The following is a 14,927-nucleotide window of genomic DNA, read 5'->3' on the forward strand; positions in this document are numbered from 1 at the left end:
TTTGTACAATAAATAAATTTAAATTTAAAATGAAACTGAAACTTGAGCCTTTCAGGACAGCACCTAATGGTTAAGTTCTTATCAATGAATTGTAGTTATTTTACTCTGCAAGTAGTACCTTTTCTGAACTTCTGATTAATTTTTCCTACGAATGTACATATTTCCAAATCATGGAACAATGCGGATACAAGCGTGTATTAAATGAATTTCTCATTTCGACAAAAGGGGGAAAAAATCTATTCTGTCCAACAAGGGTTACATCTGATGATAAACTACGTGTGTCGTAGAAGCAATACGCAGGGTTAAAATATATCTTCATGGATTCTGTGAAAATTTGCATAGCGCATTAATGATGGGAAAAGTTAATATTGTTATCAGATAGGCATACGTACAATCTGACAGTTACCAATTTGTGATAATAAATAAATTTCATTATTTTTTTCAGAGCCCATTCTACAAACGCTATAAACGAGAGTACCTGTCACACCCCAGGCTGAAATTTGTTTACTGAAATGTTCATGATCAAATATAGACTTCTTGGAGTGTTATATTTGATAATCGGGACCTCATCTCATTTTCTGGGTGGCACAGTGAAATGGATGACAGTTAGTGAAGAGGTAGGCTAATGACAGAAGCATAATTTCAACAAAAAATAAAGTCGGTAAGGAAAGCTTTAACAACTGATGGGAAAAGCATAATTGTACGAGAAATAGTGTCGGTGAAGAAGGCTTTAACAAATGAGTCAGGGGTCTGAAGAATTTGTTTAATTGTGTAGAATGTTGATGAACAGAAGGTATTTTATATTTTGCCTTTATTTCTGTTCCTGTATAATTGGGAGGCTTTGGTCACATAAGTAGAAAACTGCATTGAATGATCGAAAGTGACTGAGAATTCCGTTTTATTTGTTTTTGTTTAAGTTGCTCAAAACGGTGGCATCGTTGATTGGAACCTGCATAATATTCGTTATAATTTGACATTTTCACAAAAAAAAAGATTTTTATGTCGTGAAGCTCCAATTCAATGACAAATTTAAACACAAGGACAGGCTTACACGTACACATATTCATTAGTTACTGTAAGGACAAAGAAGCTTCATAGAAGAATAAAATTATCAACACTAAAACAAAATAACAAACTTACAAAAGAATAAACTAAATGTATAGAATGCGAACAAGTTTGAATGTAAGTGTTAGAAGCTTGATGGACTTGAAGAAAGCCAGATTCATCAAGTAGAGACAACCTGTCTCACTTTATGTTGTTGATGATATTTTGGTTGGTATCATGTGGCTACTGCTTTGACTTGTACCCTCTGCTTCATGAATCGGGCCTTCTCCATGCTACTACGACAGCGACATATTCATGGTCGTTATTCCCGGAGCAAATATGATGAGAGTCACGTGCCCTTTCGTATTTTTACCAACATATCGTGTCGTTTTTTTTTTTGTTTTTTTTTTGGCTCATATCATATGACAATTGAACCGCTGATATCACGGACATGTAGTTTGTAAGGTTTGGTTAGTCATGTGACAAGCAATTCCATCAACGCTTTGGTTTCGTCTCATCTGTCAGTAGATTAAAACATAAATAATGTTATACTCGCAATTCCTGAGAAAATAAATCTTTCTATAGATGTCAGGCAGGTATGGTTCGATTTGAAGTCGTCTACGCAGCTAGTCTCACTAGTAAGCGGCTACCATATGCTGTTTCCGCGCTGTGACAGTAAATTCCAACTTTCAATAAACAATGGGCTCTGACTCCACACTCTCCAACATAAATATAAAATTACCTAAGTAGAGTGGGAAAGGTCAGAGGAAACTCGGACTAGGTGGCATGTTGTTACGAAAAGAATGCCATTGTTGGCGATCTTAGCTTTGTACCTGAGTAAACTACTGCAGTTTACTATTTACAGCTTTTTCTATAGCTGAATCAATAGTTTTATTCTTGTGTGAATGGGTTGACAAAAAAAGTATAGTTATTATCATTCCGTCCTACACATAAGAGCAAAACAGATATGTAAAATAGTTTGTGCTAATTAAAACCCCGTTCATATACAAATCTCTGCCATTGAAAATTTACTTCTAACTTCTGTATCTCTTACTTATAAGAGCAACACATTAGCATCGGATATCCTCTGGCTTATTGTGAGCGAACTTCACAAGTTCAGACGTTTTCTTTTAGAACCGATCATTTATATTTAGGCATTATGGAATTGTGAACTACAAACAAGTTTTATTTAATTCCGAAATTGAAGAGCTTTACAACGTACAAAACTGCGCACCTCCGAAAGTGAAGATTTCACAACGTAAATGTTCCAACTTTACACTTTGCAGAGAATTCTGGTTATCTTTATATTACTTCTGAGATATTTATTAGATTGACTTCAGTAAGTCATGACAATTAACAAAACAATGAGGCCACGAGTTGGGATTTAATTTGTTGCTCTTAACATACTGACGTGACAGAGTTGGCATGCGTGGGGATAATATCAAAAATTGGATAGTAAATTCCCAGATAGCATAGTCGCTTATTTAGTGACTATGGTGCGGAGTGCACTGTGGGTTCACAGACTCTCCACTTCAAGCGATGTGATTCTTGAAAGGTAGCATTCTAAGATCATCATCGGCTAGTACGCGGACTGAACTTAGATCTTTTTTTTTTTATTCCTATTAGTTAAGGGGAACGATAGTAATGTCTCTTGCAAATCAACATACATATAATGTAACAACAGAGTCGCAAGCTCTTTTTGCTCACTCAAGAAATACGTTTAATATATAACTAGAATTAAACGCAAGTACACATATTTTCCAAAACCATAGGCCGTAAGAATCACTGAAACCGAATTTTGCCTTATGTTCACGTCTGCAAAATGTAGCATTTTCCTTTTGGAACCAGTATTTGTCGTTTGATCACAATCTTGACTCATACGTCGATTTTATTTTGGAGGGGCTGCTTTGATTGTTGTTGTTGTTGTTTTTTTTTTTGTTTGTTTGTTTTTTTTAATATACTTAAGTCATTTGTTTGACCTACATACTAAATGGCACTGAATTTTGTAGATTATAGTGCAATTTTAATTCCGCTTATACTGTCATCTACTACTTTTTCGGATGACATTGTAGCTTCAGTCATCATGTTTTTAAATTCGAAAATGATCTGGTCTCAAGTTATATGAAGAAAAGTTAAAGCTACGTCATAAAACAAAATGTTTCCGTTTCCGCACTGTGGTTTGAGTCTAATGTGGTACGTACAAAGTAGTCTTTACCGATCGTTGCCGTCAAGAACATGAAGATAGATGATTTCATGAATACAATTTTAGGATCCCCGAAGAGGCCATGAAAAGACTTTTTTTTTGGGGGGGGGGGTCTGACAGAAAAATGTTCCTTTATGAACTTATACCCCGCGCTTTGACAATTCGTCCGTACTGGAGTTTGTTTTCAGTCATGTAAAGCTCACTGAATAGTGAGATATTTTACAATATATGAAGTCAATAATAATAATAATAATAATAATAATAATACTGTTACAATATATTAAAGAAATAATAATAATGTTACAATATATTAAATTAATAAAAAATAATGAAAAAGAATGTTCGACTGACAGCAGGGAATAATTTAAAGCGCCACAAAGACGTCGTAAGGTCGAAAGAGCTACAGTTAACACAAGGAAAAGAAATGTCAGTTCTTAATAATGATGCAAAATGGCTTTCATTCACTTATCGCCGCAAATTAAAAAGGAATATGAACAAAATCCGGTCTAAATCAGTCAATATGATTACAAAATAGTGTCTGATTCTTTTCAACACGCAGTAATTCTTATATCGTGCACAGTATAAAAATCCCATTCGAATTACCACTGGCGGTAATTCTACCGTTGTGGACAACATAAAAACCCCATTCAAAATTACAACTGGCGTTAATTCTACCATTGTGTACAAGATAAAAACCGCTCAAAATTATAACTCGGTTACATGTGCAATGATAACGCTACTTCTTTATTTAAATGAAAGAACTGAGATCAAAGGAATAATGTGATTCGTCTGAAGAAACTATTTTATCTCTCTTAAGAGTAATGTCACGTTCTCACCAAATAACCACTGACTCTTGGTTCAAGATGTGTACTTGTATGTAACACCATGAGGTGTTGAAATTCTGTACAAGTAGTGCTCTGTAAGCACGAATTTAATGTTAGCCGTGAACTCACCCTCGTCCTCTTTCTAAGTCTTGAGAAGCAATAACGACATAACTCAAAGAAAAAATGGAACGTACCAACATCCTACCTTGAATGTATACAATTTATCAATCATTCAGAAATCTTCTCATGTGTATAATGCCGTGTTTCTGATGTTCTGTTGCATTATTTATATAATTTTACTGTAATAGTGCTCGAGAAATGAAAACATAAAATGTTAAGCAAACATTTGAACTCAAAGAGATTGAAAAATCTCCCAAGCTGTTATTATGAAAAATATTTAACTTATTGGATTTAAGTATAAATAAAAGAATCAAACATGTTGAAATGTGTGCCTGTGAGTGTAGTCAAACTGTAATATCTCACAGAACAGAAAATATCCAACAGGACGCACACTTATTTATTACGTTTGGACTTACTAGGACATACTTCCACAAGGAAACGTCAAGTAGACTAATGTCACCTTTCTCCATGGAATAATCAAATGGAAGTAAAAGAATGAAATTGCTCAATATGAATTACATAGAGAAACAGTACATACAAATATAGTCTGATACACAACTATAGTCTGATATGAACTGTTATCTGCCCTATCATTTGTGTACCCGCCAGGCTATACCAAATACGAAATATAATGTCCAAAAGGGCATTAGCCGCCTTGAGATCACAAAGGAAAATATACATAAACAGTGTATATGAATAATCCACATAAAAAGCAAATGATCACAGATACTCAACAAATGGTATCTAAACAAAATAGTTATAATGCATGAATGAAAGAAATAGCATGTCAAACAAATATGTGTATTGATGAATGCTGAGAAAGTTGGTTGTGTTCTTCTCTTGTTTGAAAATGTTAGCTGGAATAACAAATCCAACGAAAACTCTTTTCAAACTGGCAGGTCTATAATTTTCGAGGACTCTGATTTCCCGCTTCTTCAATATATACGTAATATTTGCAGACCCCAGCCTTCTGTGTGCGTTTCAGAATTAACGACATTTAATGGAAGCTTCCTTTGACTTTTGACATCTTGTTTTAGATATTCGGACAGTTGTATAGGGGAGCGCATCCACTATCGAAAATCTTGAATTTAACGAAACAACATGGCAGCGGCATAGGGTAATCACTTTAACCAGGGGCACGCAAAATTATATTATCTTGAACTATACATCCTAACTGTATAAAATTGATATATAGTATACATAGCAGTGGCGTCCCAACGGCCCAAGCAAACCCCGCAACTGGGGGGGGGGGGTGTATTAGGGGTGGATGTAGATTTGTCCACAAGGGGGCATAATTTCTTTGCTATGCCACTTCTTAAGAGACATGGCAATTAAAATATAAATTGTAACTTTGATAAGCAGACAGATAGGCCTATATCCAGTATTTCAGGTAAAGAATATAATGTGTGGTACTACACTCTGCTTTATTAGTTGATTGCCGACTCTAAAGGATCAAGTCATCGAACGTTCATCTGACATTTCCTACATAGGCTGCTTGTATTGCGTGATTATTTGACCCCTCACGTAAAAGAAATATAGGTCACAAGACAATGAAAAAAGTGATCAAGTAATGTGAGAAACGGTCTAATACGAAGTACAGTTTGTAAACAATAATTGCGGTTCGTGTGTCAGCTTAATCAAGAGATGAAATATGTTGCAATCTTTATGAATTAGAAGCTAAAGTCATCTGCTTATAGACTTCAGACAGCTAGGGATTTTATACACTGTCACATAATTTTTGTTTGCCCCAAAGGTAAAGCTACCACCCTATGCCGCTATCATATGGTTTCAGTGAATTCCGTGTTTTCAACAGCTGAAACACACTGACCGCCTACCCAACAGTACTGTCCCAATATCTAACACAAAGTGAGAACTGAGAAAAGTCAGATAAAGCTTGGACTAATAGACGACTGACTTGTCTCATTGCTAAGTGCCTTCACTATTCTCAGATGAATAATAATAATAATAATAATAATAATAATAAAAATAAAAATAAAATTTTAAGAGGATGTCATATTTAGCATTACAATTAATATGTTTCATAAAAGTGTATATTTCTTTTAAACTGATTCATACGTCATGTTGATGTTCCTTAACTCCATTGTTTTGGTTTTTTAAATACTAGTACCCTTTGCCTTCATTCACTCTCTGCTGAATAGTGTTGAAAGAAAATCTACCAGATGGTCCGTGTTTACACTTCTTTGTTCGGGCTTCCTAGGTTCTGTCTCGTCTTATTCGAGTCTGGTATTATAGTTTGGAAAATTTGGCTTAGTTTTCGCATGAATTTCAAAATGGTTTGAAGGATTATATTTTGTAAATATATTTTAAAATTGTATTTCCTTGGTCTTCTAGTGCTCCTCATTTGATTGCATATTTTGCTGAATTTCTAAAATATAAATGAGTTTCTCCATTTCAGATTCAATTTCCAGAGTCACAGTTTCATTCAATGATCCATTGACAATGCGTTGCCTTTTCAAAAGTTCGATACTCTTGTGTATTTAATCACATAAACACAGTTATGTATTTATCAGTACCCTCATTTAGAACCCATTAAAATGTTTTCATTGCTCATTCCAGTCATCAGTTTTACTCACATCTATGTGTGTATCAAAATGTGTACTTGTCATAATGCGGTGAAGTATGGGTGGGTGGGTGTATCAGATAGTTGCAGCAATATATAAATGAAATTTGTTTGGTTTGAGTTGGAAAGTCAAGGCTTTAAAACTAATTGATCGACTAATTACCTTCTTTAGATTATTATTATTATTATTATTATTCACAACTATAAATAGATTTGAAGAGTTGAGAACCTTATTTTTATCATTATTATCATCTTGTATTTTTATCTTTTTCTTCTTCTTGATGAATGTAATTGTATTCTTCCTGCGTGATAAAGTAAAAGAACACCAGGAAACCATGTGACAACTTTTGAGTTAAAAAATCTGAAATCTAGACGGCATACTTGTCTCTTAATCGAAATAACCGATCTCACATGGTTTTCTGCAATTCTGCAGTGCGTAATTTATTGTCTCATATTTAACAAGAACACGAATCTAAATAGTTTCCATCCATGAATCAAATATAGACTCTTTGCTCAAATGGAAGATAATGATCTCGATGAAAGAGAACTGGAGAGTGTGGACGAAACGATGAAATACATTGGGTCTATACATGCAATTGTTACGTATATCTGATTTAATTCATATTTATTTTACTTTAATTGTTTGTCAGTTTTAAATCTTTTATTCTATTATATGCTATTATAATGTAAATTTATTCACTAAAGATGATACTTTTTCAGAAAATTGTTTGATCTTGACTGTTAGTTTATAAACACCAGGTGTTGATCTAAATCCTGACCTTGTTTCAGAACTTGTAGCTACTTTCAATAACATGTTCTATTTTATTTTAAAATGACTGGATGTTTCCAAGGTCATGATGGGATTACATTTAAGATGTAAAGAATTTTTTTATCTTTTATTTCTTGGAGTAAAATTTTGGTGTACGTGACATAAACACGATCACGTGACTTCCCCCTTCGATTTCGCAATTTCGGTTTTTCCATTACTCGCATTTGTTAGTTTTAATAGAGATGCTTTGAGAGAGATTTCTCAGTTTTGGGCTTTTGACACCGATGTCAGGTTATTTTGTTGTAGCCAGATTTATAGTCCTAATTTTCCTCAGATCAGTTGGATTTCAAATAGATTAATTCTTTTTCTTTGGAAATATTTTGAGGAGTGCTCACACAGAAATTTTGGAAAGACACTACTTACAAGTTTAATTTGGATTTCCAACACCGGAGTGCCATTATCTGTAGTCCTACAAGGAACTGTAGATAAGGACAGTACTGACTACAGCATAGGTCATCCATCTTGGATTTTCCATCAGGATTCGAACTTGAAATTATTAGAACATTTGTTACTAGGACTTTTGCAAACTAATTCGTGGATTATTCTTAGATTATTTTTGGATTTGATTCTTGAAACCGTAAGTTCTTCTCCTTTTTTCATTTTTACAGAATTTTTTCCAGGAAAATAATTATTTGTTAAATTTTAAAAAGCTTGTTGTTTTCACTCTTTATCGGTTACTGTTTATTCGAGCCTAAACACGTAACACAATTTTGAAACTCATGAATTAAGCATTACACGCTAGCGATCTTGCTGAAATGAATAGGTAGTTCCATTTTTATATAACAAAGTTTATGAGAAATTAAGGCAGATAATATTTGCCTACGGAAAGCTGCAAACTCGTCAGATTCTAAAATAACACGGAAGTGACATTAGCCCGTTCTTCATCCATATACATCAGATACTATATCAGACGGTGATGGTGGTGGTGTTAAAGTGCCGGTACAAACGTTACCAGTCCACCGAGATAATGATGATAGAGTAGGCGTGGGAGTAGAACTACTTTTATTGGCCCGATTCTCCATTACGAAAATTGCAATTCCCAGTGATCATAATAGGTTCTCTCTCTCTCTCTCTCTCTCTCTCTCTCGCACACATGGCGTTTTCTTATTTCATTTAATATAGCATCTATCGGTCTTCTCAAGTTATGTTCTTTCGGTTTGTAGATTCAACTCAAAACCTGACTAGTCATATTCGACTTGGGATGTTTAAGAATATATGCGGTCCAACCACACCTCAGTCTCATTCAGTGTATTTGTATTGTTGTTGTTCATGATGATGACAATAGTGATGGTGGTGGTAGAATTTATGTTTATGTGCTTAGTCACGTTGCTCATCTTCCTATTTTTGAAAGTTGTACGTCAAAAATGTCTAAATGTAACGTTTCTTCTTGTTTAAATTGTTATTTTATCATTGTGTGTTAACTCCTTGCCAGCAAGTTCTCTTTATGTTCCTACTCTTTTTGCTTACCAATTAAGAACTGTTCATCCCATATTGATAACCAATTAAAAACTCCCAAACCCATCTTGCTAAACAATTAAAAACTCTTTACCCTATCTTGATAATCAATCACAGTCTTTCTCTGTCTCTGTCACTTTACCTCTCTGTCGATCTCTTTAAAAAAGGATAATATATCACTAATTTGTTCGTCGTAAAATGACTTCGTTCTAGACAATTACAGATAAGGGGAAAAATTATATCAATAATCTGACTATTTTCAAACTGCGTACATAATCTGTAAATCACAGTCATATTCACGGTCCATAATTTAATTGTTAAAAAGAACTGCACTTTGCCCTGGGTAAGAAGAGCTTAAAATGTTGACTGCATAGTTGTTTTGGTATACGGTTAACTCTAGTTAATTGAATGTTATGGAGATTTCTATCTAATGTGCATACCTGATTTTATCTTTTATAGAAGGTAAAATTTACGTACCGCCTAGCATGGGAAAGAGGGACTGGTCCGTGTGGACCCGGATGTACAGAGGCTGACATCAAGAGGACCGGAAATGTCTTATCACCCATGCTCAGAGGTCTGCACTGGATATGTACATCTAGTATAGGTACCGTGCAGGTTGGCGACGTAAACTACATAATGACGTCAATAAGTAGGAAACCAAACGGTTGGGAGCAAGGAGAGGGATTTTTCCTGCACAAACTGATAGGCACCGGTCCCTTCTCAGTAAGGTATTGCTAAACGTCTGACTGAGAATTCTGAATTATCGTGCATTATACGCTGAATATCAGTTAAAACTTTTGTTCCTACTACTCGATCTGCACAGTTTCTAGCAGCACAATCCAGCTGAATTAATAATATTTCACATCTTTGTTTATTACGTTTACAAATACATTGATGAATAGCAACAAACCAACTATAAGAACACAAAAGATCGAGATTTCAAATGCAAGACGAATCAATTGACTATTGCTTATGGTAGACTGAATATATAATTATTCCAGATAATAGGATCAAATAATCAGAGGCCGTTCATTCATTATTTAAAAGATAACCATGTTAAATTGTAAGCGTCTTTTGGAATGCATACAGGGACTGGCTGAAAGATGTTTTCCCTAAAAATGTTCATATTGTCTGTCATTTGGATCGTTGCAGTTTGGAGAACTTTTCGTGGGTTACACCTATCAGTTCAACAGCGCCCTCTCTCGGTTACATGGAAACGATTGTGAACCTCAATATTCGGGGAGACACAGGGAAACCGAACGGAAGTCCGTACGCTTCTCTTCCGTCAATAATAGGGTACAGTGGGATTTTTACACTACCTATCATACATTTAATTTCGTCCAAAGTCAAATACCGCAGAAAGAATATAAGAATGTTTGTTTAACTCTCAGTATCTCTGCCTTGAATATTCGGTACATTTATATTGCAGGATTTTTACAAGTGGAGCTTTCCATCAATTGTTGGTCGCCGTTTTGTATTTGTATGGGCACATGCCAAGAATTGTCTGTAATGTTATTTATTATTGAAGAATAAATGCAGAAGGTATTAATGGGGCCCCTTGTGGCCGAGTGGTCTAAAGCGCTCTTCGTTACGGATCACTGCCATCTCACCTCTGTCTGCGTGGGTTCGAGTATTGGATTTAGCCAATGTGAGTATGTGAGAAAGCTTGCCAGTAGCTTCTCGTGGGTCGGTGGTTCTTTCTGGAGTTTTCCCGGGTTCTTCCTCCACCATTAATACTGGCCGCCATGTATAGCCTATCGTGTGCTGAAAAAATGGCGTTAAACACTACAACTACAAAGCATCAATAAAGTTCGGAAGAGGAGTAAAGACTGCCCTGAGGGTATGTTTCCCATGGAACACAAACCGTTGTGAATGTATAACATAAACCAGCTGTTGGTGTGTATCAGTTCTAGTCCAGTGTGGAATATCTGATTACTTTTACTGTCAAGTAATATTTCAAAGCTAATTAGATTATGGCTTACACTACATCTCCCTTCTTGAGTACGTTAACATTAAAACGACACGTGATCTGATGACCGTATTTCTAAATAAGCTATCTAAGCTTTATTTTTACAAGTTCAGTCTCTCAGGTGGTTTTGACAATCGCCCTGAACGTGTGAAATATCCGTTTTAATTGGTTGGCTCTGCTCTGCTCTGCTTTCATCTGAGTCAGACAAAGTATCAGGGTTTGATATAATCACTCTGAAAGGCTCCGATAGTGAGGTAGGCATGGGAATTAAATTTCTCCTATTACGCCGTATCTCTCCCATGTCAGTTACTACCATGTATGAACGATGTGTATAGATGTCTCAGATTAAGCAATCCTGAAGAAAATGATCTTTAATCCATACTTTATTCCTTACCTGAAGTTTTTTCATATGTCGACGATCATCATTTCTTTTCTGAGTTTGCTTTTTTTTATAGATTTTCGATTTTTTCAGTTCCATTAAATCCGGCCATTTCAGTTGTAAGTTATTTGGTGTCATTGGCAAAGTAGTTTGTAATTTTCTTACATCAGTAATTCGGCAGGGCTGTATCCATTCGTAATGATGTTGTGCGATATATCAAAAGAGCATTCTTTTAATTGTTTGAACAGCTCCTTCGGCGTGACCGTTGCTCTGTGGATATTTTGGACTACTTGTAGTATACCTGAATCCGTAATGTGTCGCAAATTCTGTGAGTATCAAGGATGTGTATTGCAGACCATTATCTGAAACTAATGCTTCTGGTATACCGTGTTGCGCAAAGATTGATTTGAAATGATTGACAATTGCTTTTGAACCTGTGCCTTGCAATTTTTCTATAACGATGTATCGTGAAAAATAATGTCACCAAGAGATATTTTTGACCATTCAGTTCAAACAAGTCTGATGCGACCCTTTGCCAAGGTCGACTTGGAAATTCATTAGGTATCATTGGTTCAGTTTGATCTCTTGAGTTTTCGCTGCAATTTTGGCAAGACTTTACCAAGTGTTCGAGCTTTCCAACAAACTGACGTTTTGGCGCGATCTCGGCTTTTAACTATGCCTTGGTGCCCATCGCAAATTCTCTCTAGGATTTCTTTTTAAAATGATTCTGGCACGACCAGGCGTGTACCTTTCAAAAAAGACCATTTTATTGTAAATTCACCTCTATCTACCCAGTACAAGTGAAGATTTCCGTCAATAGCGGATTTGTCACAGAATTGTACATATGTTTCAAATATATAAGAATCGTCTTTATATAAGTGCCAGACTTATATAAGTATTAGATTTATGCATTCGTACAAGAACTATATCAAATTATGCATAAGAACTAGCCAGTCTCAAGAAGTCAAAGCATGAACATAATCTTCACTTCGTATTTTTGAAGAAAGGAATCTTGCACACCTCATCCATACAGAGCTCTCCAAATACTCCTGGACTGACCACATTCAATGGTACACATCTCCCTATACACACACTTACCCCCATCCAGCCCCCAGCCCCTTCTCTCTCTCTCTCTCTCTCTCTCTCTCTCTCTCTCTCTCTCTCTCTCCACCCACCCCAAGAAAAGCATTCTTAACGCTACTTGTAACCATTTGAAGGGAAGGGGCTGCGGTGGCTCAGTGGTTAGCATGCCGGACCCACGACAAGAAAGGGTACGTCTTCAAATCTTGCCATAGGACCAGCCTAGGTCATCTATCATGGGCAAGGCACTTTACTCCTATAGCTTCGGCACTAAATAACCTACTTGCTTTCCTGTGCCTTAAAGCACCGACACAACCAATTGAATGCAAATTGGTAGAAATAGATTATAAGACCAATTGCAGAAGTTCAAATAATAACGGCCTTTAGACGCCAAAGAAGTACCGTTGCTGTTGTTATCAAAGATTTATGGAATCAAATAACATATTTATATACCACCATTGCATGTACATGTACAATAAACTTGATTTTTTTTCTATTAAAATCTATGAGAGCATTATAACATATAATAGAATTTGCTGCATACCCAGTCTTACATAAAGAAATTCTAGTAGAATAATGTCACTATAATCCGATACGTCAGTTATGAGGATGAGATATTTAATTAAGGGATTCTTATCTTTTTTAGAATTCAGTATAACTGCATCTCAAAAATCAAACTTCCTGTCGATGATCCAGATGGAGACTTGATACGGTGTAGGTGGGCGGAGCCTCAAGAGTGTCGGACGGGGTGTACTAATGTCCCGCCCAATACCGTTATTTTGGATAGGGTAGCTCTCTCTCTCTCTCTCTCTCTCTCTCATGCACACACACTCTTAACAAAATATGCACATGAAGAATTATTACAAACACAAAAATGATACTTTTTTTCTAACCTTCCACTGACCTTGAAAACATCTAAAGTCTTAACTATTTATATGGCATTATGAAGGGAGTAAACTGATCCGTAATGAGAGGAATCTATTAAAACTCGTTACTTTCAGCGGACCATTCTAAATTGTTAACCATATTTAAATATAACTGATGGCGATAACTGTATGTAAGATATCTACCAAGAACATTCGCAATCAAATACTGATATCGTTACTACGAAGATATAAAAAAACCTTTGAAGTCTTCTAAAATACATGAATGAACAGTTTTTAGGTTGAAGTCAGCTAGGCGTGCAATATCACGCCTATGTGGATGTCTTTTGTTATGGCAGTTTTGAAATATTTAAATATTCTTTTAAATACAAACATCATCACCGGCAAAGAAAAGTTTTTGTATTCTCTTTATGCTGAAAAGGTTGAGTGCACGTTGACAGTGTCTGCGTATGCCTCCACTGGTTACCTACCAAACCAGAATTACCGATTAACGCTGGTTGTAGAAGATTTTCCAGAATATGTACTGGATTTTGGAGGCAAGAATCTAACCAGGAGACACAGAATGAGCTCTGTTCCACTTCAGGTGAGTACAAGGCATTCCTAAATAACGCATGAAAATAAATTTGAAGTCAAGCAGTCAAATTATTCTCCCATTTACATTTTTGTTGACTTAGTAGGCATTAGTAGTTCTGAACGACTGGGTCAATTTAAAATACTTTGATGCACAACAAGTAAAATAAAATAATTCGTTAATTATTTCAAATTACTGTTCTATCATGCTACAAAAACGTCATCAATATGTACATGTGATCACGAGAACATTGCTGGGCCTCTTTACTTGCAACTGTATATAAACAAAAACACATTCATAGCTGACACCTTTTCCTTATTATTGAATTTTCAGGTATTTGAGCCAGAATTTTCTTTATATCTTACTACTGAAATACTTCCATACTAATATGATAATTAAAATACAAATTCATCTAGAAACAACTTGATTGGGAATTATCAGAGACATATTTCTAATTCTTGCAGAGTTTGATGATTGCACATTTATTTGTTTATGTGGTAAGAATATAGCATACTTATTTTTCCATCAGCAGACTAAAACATAAATGCACACAAAAGTTAACAGACAAAATTTGAAGTATGCATTCGAAATAGGATCAAACGAATTATCGTTAAAATTGTACAGAATAGTATGCTTTTGTTAATCAACCCAACGAAAAAGTGAGCCTTATGCGTACCATCATGTAAATTGAATGATTAAAGCGAATGATGTTTCGATTAATTCAGATTCCAGCTGTCCCCATTTATCTACCTAATCTGACTTTATATGCATAACTTTGTTGCTTAGCAGCAAGGCTCGCGCTGTAGGTGTAAAGAGAGCATGGGGACACGAACCTTTCTAGAAGGTCTCAGAAAAACCAATATGACAAAGGAATTAATACATAACAGGTGCTATTTACATGCATACACAACGATCAATGTTCGTAACGTCACAAACTTTGATAGCTGATAAAATTAATTCAGATACAGTGATAAACGGAAACATATCC

General features: G+C 35.4%; 1 protein-coding gene across 1 annotated transcript in view; it reads left to right on the forward strand.

Annotated features, from left to right (window-relative positions):
• The first annotated feature begins 512 nt into the window (after positions 1-512).
• LOC149804497 (uncharacterized) overlaps positions 513-14,927 on the forward strand; it is an 81,136-nt gene continuing 66,721 nt past the window's right edge. The window contains exons 1-5 of the mRNA XM_089933053.1: positions 513-617; positions 9,519-9,784; positions 10,209-10,352; positions 13,131-13,272; positions 13,790-13,951. Of these exons, the coding sequence (XP_089789179.1) occupies positions 513-617; positions 9,519-9,784; positions 10,209-10,352; positions 13,131-13,272; positions 13,790-13,951 (819 nt within the window). The remainder of the gene's footprint in view (positions 618-9,518; positions 9,785-10,208; positions 10,353-13,130; positions 13,273-13,789; positions 13,952-14,927) is intronic.

Source organism: Sinohyriopsis cumingii, chromosome 2, assembly GCF_028554795.1.
Source record: "Sinohyriopsis cumingii isolate HCF-2022 chromosome 2, ASM2855479v2, whole genome shotgun sequence".
In the NCBI taxonomy this organism is placed as follows: domain Eukaryota; kingdom Metazoa; phylum Mollusca; class Bivalvia; order Unionida; family Unionidae; genus Sinohyriopsis; species Sinohyriopsis cumingii.